Raw genomic sequence first — 13,250 nt, 5'->3', positions numbered from 1 at the left:
AATGCTCCTACCGTGCAGAATTTAAGAAAAAGTTAATACAAAATGCACGGCATTGTATATATAATCAGCAGTGACTCGCCCACTGTTGAATATCCATAGCCGCCTCGTTACAAAGTATGTGGATGGACTTTGATTTTTCGTTGAAGATTCTATTGTTCCTCTCTTTCCAGATTGTCCATAGCCCTGCTGCCCATGCTATTTCCCACGTTCGTACACCCCGTATCTCAGTTATAATTTGCCTAAACTTCCACAGTTGGATGTGGTTGCTTATGTGTGTTGTAGGCATCGTGCCACCTAGTCTGTTTATAAGAGAGATCCAGAATTCCATCGTAAATGAACATGACCAGAACATGTGCACATCCGTCTCTCTCGCATCCGTCCCACATAGTGCACATCCATCTGGCACCTGACAACCTCTTCTCCTCAAAACCGCCCTCGTAAGTAACCTATTTTGTAACAATATCCAAACAAAGAATCGCACCTTTGGTGGAGCCCTTAATTTCCACAGTTTTCTATGGTGTCTCCAATTAACCCCGTTTCTGTGAATCATTTTATAGGCTGATGAGGTGGAGAAGAGCCCATTCTCCTCCCATCTCGTGATATGTCATTTGCAAAATATGCATATTAGTCTTACATCTCGTGATATGTCATTTTATAGGCTGATGAGGTGGAGAAGAGCCCTTAATTTGAAAGTTACGTTATGATTGGACGTGTTATGGCATGGCACGATATGCATATTAGTCTTACATCTCGTGATATGTCATTTGCAAAATGAAATGATTTTTCAGAAAAATTGACATGGTATATATAAATAATATTTTTTAACAATTTTTTTCCACATTTTTTTCTTAAACAAACTTACAATTAAAAAAGAAATAAACATAATCGGTCAAAAAACAACAGAAAAATGTGATACCAACATAAAAAAAGTACATCAAAATCAGAAGTTAGCTCATAGAGAGCAACGCTTCTTTAATTAAATGCCCATTGAATGTAACTCGGCTTTGACTTTTGAAAAAGTATTGGAGGAGACGACCGGTTTCCTTCCCAGAGACGAAGAAAACTATAAATACTAATCGAAGAGGAACAGAGAGGAGGAAAAGGAAGAACATAAACTAGAGAGCAGAGACATGGTACCATCATCACCGGTGAAAAGATCTGCAGCACCTGTACCGCCGCCGCCGCCACCTCCAGAAAAGATTAACCTCACGATTGTAAAAGCTACCAAATTGCAAAGATCACCTCAAATGGCCAAATTGTATCGACATCTCAGGAATAAACTGGAGATCATCAGATCTAGCAATGACTCAAGGGGGGATACTAGCGACTACGCTAGAGAAATCGCTGATGCGATAGTCAAGAGGTACATATTCTCCGGTCTCAGTTTTGTATTGTCTGGAGTTTTATTAATTCGGGTCCATGAATTAACCAAGACATACTTCAAGCACTAATCGAAGTTCGGATGGAATTAAAACAACAATAGGGGTTGGGATGCATGGGCGGGGTCTAGGGATGTAAATAATTACGTGTCATCGTGTTGTGATTAAATTTGAAGGGACAGTCACAGTTCACGGTTCACGGTTAGGGGCGAATCCAGGATTTTAATTAGGGGGGCAAAAAAATATCAAATCGGATTTAGATTCATTAACTAATTAGGTATTTAATAAAAAACATTGCTTTAATTTGTACTTTCCAACACTATGACTTGTAATTTTTAATTCTCTGACCTATAATTCTAATTATCAATCATAATTTAAGAAATTTATTTTAATTTTAACTCTAAATTTAGTCCAAATTACAATTCAAACATTTAGAGGGGGGCAAAAAAAATTTCAGGGAGGGGCAAAGTATTCGGAACATTCCAAACTCCACTAAAACTCAAAATCCAGGGAGGACTCCCCCCTGTAACACTGTAGATCCGCCCTTGGACATGGTATGTTAGCACTTAGCACAATATGTGTTTGGATACAAACACGTCCAAATATGTTTAACTTTTTTTTTTTGTATTTTAAGTTAATTTTTCGCTCGATTAAGATCTAACGGTCATAATTACACATGATTCATGTAATCACATATCGTGATCAGATCAGTTCGCTTAACATGTCATATCGTGATAATTTTTTATAGAATGGTCACGTGTCACACGAATAATCATGGTACGTGATCGGAATATATGTTGTGACGAAACTGTACCATGCCACGACGTATCTGTTCATGGTGTGACTTTTGTGGGGAGGGGTGTGTGTGTGTGTGTGTGTGTGTGTGTTCACAAGTTGATTTAATTATATGCTTGTTTGGTGATTTAGATCACAATATTTCGAGAAGATCGAAGAGGATTGCTACAAGTATAAGTCTTCGATTTTAGAAGTCCAAACAGCACTAGTGACTTTCAAGACGACCAACATGACAGAGCTTCTGATATTCCATCAGTATGTAGAAGATCGTCTACAGAACTTGAGTGATGAAAAACAGGTACTCTTAAATCAATCTTTGAGCGATGCTCCATCTCCTATATCTTCGTTTTTTTCATTATAACTAATTTATAAGAGTAAAGCTAGCGTGTGACATGCTCACCAAGAAAGTTTGGTGAGCATAACTCCAAAAGTATATCGGATCGACGTCAAATGTCAAATTCAAACCGTTGAAATCCATGTACTTCATGAGTGATGCATATACATGCAAAATTTTGAAAGTTTCGAGTTTATTTGCTACACGGTCAAGTGGTCAAAGAAATAATAAAAATTGAATATATAAAATAACTTATAATAAAATGTTTATTTCTTTGACCACTTGACCGTGTAGCAAATAAACTTGAAACTTTCAAAAGTTTGCATATATATGCATCACTCATGAAGTACATGGATTTCAACGGTTTGGATTTGGCATTTGACGTCGATCCGATATACTTTTGGAGTTATGCTCACCAGACTTTCTTGGTGAGCATGTCACACGCTAGCTTTACTCAATTTATAATATCTAGTTAAATATTAAGAACAAGTAATTAATTGTTAATTGAAGGAATATATGTGTCAATCATACAACGGTTAAATTTGTAAACAAATACAATTTAAAAGCGACATATGTGTTGTACCAACCTCAAATGTCGGTCATCATTGCTCCTAAACTATTGTGATGACAAGACAATTGAAGTTTGCTAAAATCTATTAGAAGTAATTTTTTCATAATATTAACAAATATGACGTTTTGACTTACATGTAATTATATTTAGCTAACAAAAATGTATTACTTGTAAAAATATATAGGTATTCGTTGTTAACAGCAGATTTTTCTACTCGATATAATATTTTAAACTAGTGGTTTTTAAGATGCAATATTATTGACGCATCCCTTGGTCCATTTAACAATTAATTAATTTGCTAAACATACAAATAGTTATCACTCACATTTAGTGAGATGGACATACTTTGGTTGGACGGCTCATGTTTATTTTGTCAAAAATGTTTCAAATCTTAATGTAGATCTAGAATAAAGAATCCAAACGAGATTGAAAATAATCTTTGATTAGCTCATATTTGAAACAAAAGAGAATGCTTATGTTTAGTGCTTTCCTTATGTTAAACCAGCGCTTCAATTTGTGATGGTAAGCACAGTATTACTGCAAAGATAATAACAGTATAAGAAGGTATCTTTCTTTTAATTAAACATTTTTTTATACATATCCCCAATTGGTGTCTACTTGGGCAATTAAATCTGATATAAACTTGAATTCAAAAATTAAGTCTCTATAATGAGTCCAATTTCGCGTAATCAATCTTCAGATGAATACATAATTAGCCTCAATTAATGCACCCTTAATTGTCCAAACAAACATAAAACGAGTGAACAAGAAGGGAAAAAGAATGTTTAATTAGCACCAAAAGTGCAACCTAAGCAACTGCATACCTGTTGCAAACTCATGCAGACCGGACCAGTTCTGCATCCAAAATCGAGATAGACATTAGTGCCAGTTATCACCTGAAATAATATATATATTGCACAAGAAATGAAATGTATGTCTTATTTTCCTGAGAGAAGTGCTTCAATTAACTTCGACAATAAAGTACTCCAAAAACTGAAAAACACTCAAAAATATATTAAGCACACACTTCTTTTTAATGGGCAGGTGTTGTTGAGATTTAAAGAGTTTCCATTTGAGAAGTTGGAGACACTTCAAATGGCAGCAAAAACTTATCATGAACTGGAAGATATTGTCTCTACTCTTAAGGGTTGGAAATTTACTGCTCCATCTCCTATGATGCTAGTCTCAGATCAACTCAATAAGATTGAATCCTTCTGCAAAAAGGTTTCTATACTTTAAAAAAGAATGAAAATAAATAGTTGAAAATCTTATAAAGAGATGTACATATTCTGCAGATTGAGCAAAAGGTGACTTCAATAGAGAGGAACGAAGAGGGAGAATTGAAGAAATTCCAGAGCCAAAATTTGACATTTGACTACAATATCATTACAAGGATAAAGGAAGAGATGGTAGATGTCTCATCTCGTTGCATTGAGATGGCTTTGAAGGATAGCAAACAAAAAAAGGAAGCAGGAAAGGCATTAAAACTCAGGAGTACTATTTCTAATTCATTGTGGCGGGTTTTCCAATTTGCATATTCAACTTACATCTTTGTCGGTGGTCAAGACGATCGTGCTGACAGACTTGCAGCTGAACTGGCATGCGAGTTGGAAACTTATATTATAAACTAAAGTACTAAACCATCATTGTAAAAATATATATGCTCCATTCCTTAAATACAGTCAATCATAAAAATGATGAATCCTTTGCACGTGTATAATTTCAGGATATGTTCCTTCTTCTTTTTTTATCTTTTATCTTTTTCTTTTTCCGTTCTCTCTTTTCTGTAATTATTATGTTTGATACCTGAACTCATCTTTGTAATTATTATGTTTGATCTAAACTGCTATTTTAATCCATCTCTTTTATATGTACTATATAATTTAAATTATTGATGAGACAAAATTAATTAGTAAAATCATTTCACTTTTGAGTCTGTCTTACCTCCTTATTTATCTTGGCATCAAACTCTAACAAAATGATATCATAGCCAGGGCCGAACCCACGTGGCATCAGGGGGCAGTCCCCTGAATCTTGAGTTTTAATAAAAATATATTGGTTCTGACTGACTTTATCTCCCCTCAATTTTTAAACTTTGTTTGTACTTTTCTAGATTTTTAATTTGTAATTCATATTAAATGTAAGGTTAAAAATAAAATATTTTTTTTTGAATTATGAATTTATGATTGCTAATTAGAATTATAAGTCAGAGAATTGGAAGATATAAGTTAAATCATTGTTTTTTATCGAGTAACTAATTAGCTAATGGGTTTAAACCCGATTAGCTATTAAAATCCGATTTGCTATTTTTTTGCTCCCGACAAACATCTTGAATCTGCCGCTGATCATAGTCGAGTGTGATAGAAGAACAGTCACGTCACGTGTGGTCATACCGTGACAATACGTGACGTGACTGATCACATTTAATTATGCTTTTCAAGTTTTTAGTTAGTTCAAAGAAAATAATAACAAAATATACAAAAAAATAAGAAACTAAAACAAAATAAATTATAAAAGAAATAACTTGAAAAAATTAGTCACATCATCACCTGATGTGACTAAGTTGGTGAAAAACAATTAAATTATATGAATGGTCACATCACGCGACACGCGAGTCTCATTACATAATTGACATGTCACGATGTCACGACTAGCACCGGCGTAATTATTTCATTATCTAGGTCACGCCCAACAATTAATCCAATATTATAATATTGTTTGACGGGATACAAAATGAAGGGAAATGAAGGAATTTTTGAAGTTTTTTAATTAATCTTGTTTGATTTGTTAGAAAATTAAGTATTTTTTTATATTATTTTCTTTATAGTTTTATCTAAAGAATACGAGAATTATGGGAATTTTAGAAAAAACATATCTCATATTTTTTTTAGATTTTTTTACACATTAAAAAGTTATTTTTGAATTTCTAGTTTGAACTAGCTCCGGTTTTACTAGTCTCTTTTGAGAAAAGATATATTTTTATTTTCAATAGATGCACATGTTCCCTGGTTGCCACCTTCACTAGGTCTCATTTTCTTCTTCAAGATTTTACAGAAAAAATATTCAATTTCTTTAATTCGTTTTCATCTCCTCCTTTTATTATTCTTTACTGTTTTTTCTCTTTTCACCTTATTATATGTCAGAAAATATATTTTCAGACCAGGGCGGATTAAATATTAGCGAATGAAGATGAGTTTATACATAATTTTCTAAATAGTTTAAAGTAAATAGTATGATTATTATAATTTTTTTTCTTACACAATATGAAAGTTTTATATAATTAATTTTTAATATGTTTTTTACTCCTTATTGTTTGAAAGTGCAACTCTTCTCAGACAAAGATGCATGTATTCGAGTTCGATTTTTTCACCGTAATTGTACGTATTATTGCCAAGTTCTTTAGAATCTTGGACAATTGATTATATTCTCTTAATAAATTCTGGATAGTCAAATTAAAATTTATATACAATTGGGTTTGGACTTGAGATAATGTCATGAACTTAGTCATCCGGATAAAGTCTCTCGTATTTTTATTTCTTATAATTTTATGAAAATAATTTGTCAAACTTATTAGAAACTTTTTTCCTATTAGATTGATAAAATTTAAGAAGCTGATTGATTATTCACTAAATAATTTGGTCATATCACGTAACTGATAACATAATAATTATTAAATTGCACAAACTTTACAAGATCTATCTGAAGAGTGAGTCTATGGTACTATGCATATTACAATTTGTTACTGTGTTACAGCTCTATATTTGAGTTTTCAAATCCTACCGGTCGATCCGAACCGTTCATCTTGTTCTCCATATTAATATGTGTTTGGAGACCAAATTTTACATTTTTTGAAGTTTTTTTTACTATTTTTTAGATTTATTGAAAATCACTGTTTTTGGATGGTCCAGAATTTTCAGATCAAGTGATTTTCTAAATATCTAAAAAAATAGTAAAATTTTTTCAAAAAATGTAAAATTTGGTCTCCAAACACATATTAATATGGAGAACAAGATGAACGGTTCGGATCGACCGTTAGGATTTGAAAACTCGAATATAGAGCCGTAGCACGACAACAACCCGTGATATGCATAGTACCATAGACTCACTCCTATCTAAATATATGGGACATATATAATTTTAATTTTTTTTTTTAAAGAAGAAGAATAGAAGTCGTATTTTTTTTATATTAATCATGATTGGCTCCAGAGTCTGTGTTTTTTTGAGTTACCATCTCAAACTTTGAAAATTCGCACTTTACCACTTTTTACTAAAAAAAAAATCAAAACTTGTCATATGCGCAAACTGCGGCCATTTTTTTTAATACCCAAAAAAAAAAATATATAAAAATAAACTCTGTTTTGGGTTTTTTTTTATATATGCCCTGACCGCCTGGATACGGGGCGGGCCAAAATTTTAGCAAACTGCCCATACAATGGGCGCTTCATGCCATTACCAAACCGCCCATATAATGGGCGGTCCATTTTTTTTTTTTTTTTTTTTTTTGAAAGTTTTTTTTTTTTTAAACAGAAATTTTTCAATTTTTTGTATTTTTTGTATTGAAATATTAGAAATGTTGAATATATTTCTTTAAAAATAGGTGGAATACAATATAATTTGATTTATTAGAAAGACTACAACAAATAACCCGGATCAATATTTTTCAAGCCGGATTTTTCGCGGCTGTAAGAAAAATTAATATATTTCTTTATGTGTTATTGGACAAAAATAAAAATGCTTAGATTCCGAGTTATTGATCCCGGTTCAAAAGTCACTTCTATGTAATCTAGAAAATATTATAATCCTTCTAGGATATTTAATTTATAAAAAGTTGTATCTATTTTGAGAATTTTTTTTGAATAACAATTATTAAATAACTTAAAGTTTTTATTTTTTTTCAAAAATAGATACAACTTTTTATAAATTAAATGTCCTAGAAGGATCATAAAATTTTCTAGATTACATAGAAGTGACTTTTGAACCAGGATCAATAACTCAGAATCTAAGCATTTTTATTTTTGTCCAATAACACATAAAGAAATATATTAATTTTTCTTACAGCCGCGAAAAATCCGGCCTGAAAAATATTGATCCGGGTTATTTGTTGCAGTCTTTCTAATAAATCAAATTATATTGTACTACATCTATTTTTACAGAAATATATTCAACATTTCTAATATTTCAATACAAAAATTAAAAAATTAAAAAATTTCTGTTTAAAAAAAAAAAAAAAAATGAACCGCCCCTGGCTGGGGCGGTCTAGGGTTCTACTTTTTTTTTTTTTTTTTTGGAAGTTGTGTTTTTTTTTTTAAACAAAATTATTTTAAATTTTTTTAAACAGAAATTTGGTTTTGAGGAGTAACCCTAAACATCAGTAAGCTGCACTAATCATTCTTCATCTCCAATTAGTTTGAGATAATTCAATTTCATTAAATGTCAAAATTATCAAATAATTTGTAACTGTCATTATTTCATTTTCTTCTTACAAAACTACAAAATGCAACTCTTTTCCTCCTCTAACCGCAAACAGAGAAGCCCATAGAAAGGGATCCGTATCCTCCCAGGTACCTGACTCACACACAATTGAAACAGACGGCTCAGATTTACTCTCAGCCGATCGGGATTCGGAATGACAGAGGGTACAGGGTGATTTGTGCTTTGAGATGCGTGCCAATCCATTTTTGGACCGTCCGATTCAATCCTACTCAGTCAGGTAACCTGATGGGATACGAATTCCATAGAAAGGGGAGGAAAATATCAGACTGTCCGAAATTTAAACATACTTCGTTAAGATTCATAACACTGGTTTTTATATATGAAATATAAGCTTTCAAATTGAAACTCTCGAAGATAATAAATGAGATTTGAGATTTAGAAAAACTTCAACTTAAAATTAATACACTTGTCTTATATCATGGCATATCTCGATTCTGAAAATTGAACCTTAAAAATATAACAAAGATATCATGACTGAACACATTATGACACGCAGTGGCGGAGCTATGCATAATATATGATGAGGTCAATTGATCCATTATTTTTCAAATTTTTTATATTAACATGTGTTTTTTTTGTATAATTTAGAACAAAATACTATGATACTATAAAATTGATCCCCATTCGCAATATAAAAGTTTATATAATTGATTTCATTCACGTTTGATCCCATTGTCTTTCTGATGACACGATTCGACATACATATATTTTAAGATGTGTCATGCGACACACTAACATTTTTTCAACACACTTTCTCAGTTTTTCCACATTTTTTTGACATTTTCTTATTTTTTTTTCCTTTAACAAATTTAAATTTAAAAAACAATAAACATAATCGGTCAAAAAATAAATAACAGAAAAATGTGACCCCAACATTAAAAAGGTAAACATCAAAATCAAAAGTTAGCTCATTTCCATACTGAGCAACGCTTGATTAATTAAATGCCTATTGAATATAACTCGGCTTTGACTTTTGACAAAGTATTCAAGGAGACGACCGGTTTCCGTCCCGAATAAGAAAACAAACTAAACTACAAATCAAAGAGAAACAGAGAGGAAGACAAAGGAAGTAACATAAAGTCGGAGACATGATACCATCATCACCGGTGAAAAGATCGGCAGGACCGCCACCGCCGCCTCCAGGAAAGAATAACCTGACGATTGGAAATGCTAACAAACTGCAAAGATCACCCCAAATGGCCAACTTGTATCGACTCCTCAGGAATAAACTGGAGAGCAATGGCTCCGTTGCTAAAAATTCAGCTGCTAAGAACAGTACTAGTAGGCAAAATTCAAAGGGGAATACTGGCGGTATTGGTGATGCCCTTGCTGAGAAAGCCAAGAGGTACCTATAACATTCATATTCTCCACATACTACTTTTTATTAATTTGGGTCTATGAATTAATTGAGACATGCTTGAATCACCAATAGAAGTTCAGAGGGAAAACAGCAATAGAGATTGCGGGGGGGGGGGGGGGGGGGGGGGGGGGGGGGGGGTGGGTTGTTGCACAAGTTGATTCAATTTGAAAAAATATTGAAAAAAAAGTATGTTGTTTGATGATTAGATCACAATATTTCCAGAAGATCGAAGAGGATTGCATCAAGTACAAGTCTTCGATTTTAGAAATCCAAACAGCACTAGTGGCTTTCAGGACAACCAACATGACAGAGCTTCTGAAATTCCATCAATATGTAGAAGATCATCTAAAGAATTTGAGTGATGAGAGACAGGTATTCTTAAATCAATCTTTGAGGGATGCTCCATCTCCGTACATCTTCATTTCTTTTTTATTATAACTAATTAATAATATCTAATTAAATGGGTAAATTTCGTTCAAGGTCACTAAATTTGATCCTTTGTCACAAATTGGTCACATTTAATTTATTCCTATGTATTATTGAACTTTTCATTTGTTCCAATCAAGTTATTCTATCATTTTTTCTGTTCGAAATACTAACAAAATATTAAGTAAAATGAAGATGAATGCGCATATTTCGTTAGTGTTTTGAATGAAAAAAAAGTAAGGAAGTGACTTAATTGGAACAAATCAAACATATATTATCAATTCATGACAAAGAACAAGGTTTAATGACCTCCGGCAAAATTGAACCCTCATTAAATTAAGAACAAGTAGTTAATTATTAATTGAACACTTGAAAAGGCGACATTTGATGTTGTACGAACCTCAAATGTTGGTCATCATTGCTCTTAAATGAGAATTCAAGTTTGCTAAAATCTACCGTAAGTAGTATATTGCATGATATTAACAAATACGACGTTTTGATTTATGTATAATTATATAGAGTTAACAACATAATTTTCTTACTCGTTACTCGTATAATTTTAAAGTTATGATTTCAGATGCTATATTATTGGTCTATTTAATAATTAACTAATTTTACTTAAACATGTAACTAGAGTTATGACTCACATTTAGTGAGCTATTTCAACAACTGAAGATGTCTCTGAGTAAACAATGGGATGAATATACTTTGGTTGGACGGCTCATGTTTATCTTGTGAAATAACTTGCTAAATTCAGCCGACTACTTGTCAAAAATGTTTCAAATCTTAGGGGAATTTTAGATATACTCTTCAAAAAATATAAATTACGTATTTTTCTTCCAAATTCTATAATAACATGTTTATCCTTTTAAATACTAAACACGATTAATATGAGTTTGGGGTATAGTTGTTATATATCAAAATTATATTGGATAACTACGAGTTATTGTAATTTAGGAAAGTAATGCGTTATTATAGGATTTAGAAGGGGAAATATAGTTTTTCAAGGGTATACCAAATTTACAAATCTTAATGCAGAGAATAAAGAACCCAAACGAGACTGAAAATAATCTTTCATCTCATATTTTAAACAAAAGAGAATGCTTATGTTTGGTGCTTTCCTTATGCTCAATCAGCACTTCAATTTGTGATGGTAGGCACAGTATTACTGCAAAGATAATAACAATATAAACTATAAATAGGTATCTATCTTTTGTCAATTTAACATTTTTAATAGATGTCTCTAATTTGGGCCTAGCTAGTTGAACCATTAAATGTGACATAAGCTTGAATTCAAAAAATGAAGTCTCTATCACAAGTCCAATTTTGCTAAACTTGATATATATATATATATAGACAATTAGCCTCAATTAATGTACCCTTAATTGTGCTTACCATCAATTGTGCTTCAGATATATATAAAGATAGATACCAATTTATACTGTTATTATATTTGCGATAGTATTGTGCTTACCATCAAGATTTGATTAGCCTCAATTAATGTACCCTTAATTGTCCAAATAAACAAAAAAACAAATGAACAAGAATGGGAAAAAATGTTTAGCATAAAAAGTGCAACTTAAGCAACTACATACCAGTTGCAAACTCATACAAACCGGCCAGTTCTGTACCCAAAATCGAGATAGACATTTGTGCCAGTTATCACCAAAGAAATAATATATGCACAAGGAATGAAATGTATGTCTATTTTTCCTTGGAAAAGTGCTTAAATTAACTTCGACATGCTTAGGACACTAGTACTTTGCAAACAATAAATTTTTTCCAAAAATTGAAAAACACTAAAAAATATATTAAGTATCAAGCGCAACGTTACACACTTCTTTTTAATGAGCAGGTGTTGTTGAGATTTGAAGCCTTTCCATTTGAGAAGTTGGAGACACTTCGAATGGCAGCAAAAACTTATCATCAACTCGAAGAATTTGTCTCTACTCTCAAGGGTTGGGAATTTACTGCTCCATCTGGCAAGATGCCTGTCTCAGATCAACTCGACAAGATTGAATCATACTGCAAAAAGGTTTTTATATTTAAAAAGAACGAAAAAAATATACAATGAAATTGTGATGATGAGATGCACATATTATGCAGATTGAGAAAAAGATTACTCCTATAGAGAGGGACAAAGAGAAAGAACTGAAGAATTTCCAGAGCCAAAATTTGACATTTGACTACAAAATCATTACAAGGATAAAGGAAGAGATGGTGGATGTCTCATCTCGCTGCATTGAGATGGCTCTGAAGGAAAGCAAACAAAAAAAGGAATCAGGAAAGGCAGCAAAACTCAGGAGGGCTATTTCTAGTATGTTGTGGCGAGTTTTCCAATTTGCATTTACAATTTACACCTTTGCCGGTGGTCAAGACGATCGAGCTGATAAACTTTCGGCTGAACTGGCATGCGAGTTACAAACTTATATCATAGACTAAACCATTTCTTTAGAAGTAGATATACTTATTCTTTTTATATACAATCAATCATGAAAATGATGATTCATACCACACATCTGTATAATTCCAGGGTATATATGTTCTTTCTGTTCTTGTTCTTCCTTTTCCTTTTATTTTTTTCTCTTTTCTTTGATCAACCGTTTTGAACTTGTAAAGCAAACACTATTCTGGTAAAGAAAACATGGGAATTTTAAATGGGAAAATTTCTTGATCAAAAGAACTTGGTTACTATTTTTGGTTGAACATGTATGTACCTAAACTTTGCAAGAGAAGTATAACCAATGAGAACACAAACACATACAGGAACAATCATCTTGTCAACACATTACACAACTTGTTAGAAATTAAAACCCAGGAATTTTTTTTAACAAATTATGTTTGTCAGTGAGGTAGAAAACTAACAAGGAATTAATTATATCAATAACAGAA

General features: G+C 32.1%; 2 protein-coding genes across 2 annotated transcripts; both read left to right on the top strand.

Annotated features, from left to right (window-relative positions):
* Positions 1–1,106: 1,106 nt before the first annotated feature.
* Positions 1,107–4,900, top strand: LOC144572867 (uncharacterized protein At4g04980-like). Its single transcript, XM_078322547.1, has 4 exons — positions 1,107–1,363; positions 2,307–2,472; positions 4,124–4,303; positions 4,375–4,900. The coding sequence occupies exons 1-4, from the start codon at positions 1,131–1,133 to the stop codon at positions 4,708–4,710; spliced, it is 915 nt and encodes a 304-aa protein (XP_078178673.1). The 5' UTR covers positions 1,107–1,130; the 3' UTR covers positions 4,711–4,900.
* A 4,670-nt stretch (positions 4,901–9,570) lies between these two features.
* LOC144572579 (uncharacterized protein At4g04980-like) lies at positions 9,571–12,902 on the top strand. Its single transcript, XM_078322206.1, has 4 exons — positions 9,571–9,917; positions 10,139–10,304; positions 12,214–12,393; positions 12,465–12,902. Exons 1-4 carry the CDS (start codon positions 9,661–9,663, stop codon positions 12,798–12,800), a joined length of 939 nt encoding a protein of 312 aa, XP_078178332.1. The 5' UTR covers positions 9,571–9,660; the 3' UTR covers positions 12,801–12,902.
* The last annotated feature ends 348 nt before the right edge of the window (positions 12,903–13,250 follow it).

Source organism: Carex rostrata, chromosome 20 (genome assembly GCF_964058835.1).
Source record: "Carex rostrata chromosome 20, lpCarRost1.2, whole genome shotgun sequence".
Lineage (NCBI taxonomy): Eukaryota > Viridiplantae > Streptophyta > Magnoliopsida > Poales > Cyperaceae > Carex > Carex rostrata.
This window is presented reverse-complemented; position numbering and strand designations above follow the sequence as displayed.

Bases quoted from the DNA above. Each gene is read 5' to 3' on its own strand.
- LOC144572867 (XM_078322547.1), top strand. From the start codon at position 1,131: ATGGTACCATCATCACCGGTGAAAAGATCTGCAGCACCTGTACCGCCG. The intron at 2,473-4,123 runs GTACTCTTAAAT...TTTAATGGGCAG, and splicing joins ACTTGAGTGATGAAAAACAG to GTGTTGTTGAGATTTAAAGA. The intron at 4,304-4,374 runs GTTTCTATACTT...CATATTCTGCAG, and splicing joins TTGAATCCTTCTGCAAAAAG to ATTGAGCAAAAGGTGACTTC.
- LOC144572579 (XM_078322206.1), top strand. From the start codon at position 9,661: ATGATACCATCATCACCGGTGAAAAGATCGGCAGGACCGCCACCGCCG. The intron at 9,918-10,138 runs GTACCTATAACA...TTTGATGATTAG, and splicing joins CTTGCTGAGAAAGCCAAGAG to ATCACAATATTTCCAGAAGA. The intron at 10,305-12,213 runs GTATTCTTAAAT...TTTAATGAGCAG, and splicing joins ATTTGAGTGATGAGAGACAG to GTGTTGTTGAGATTTGAAGC.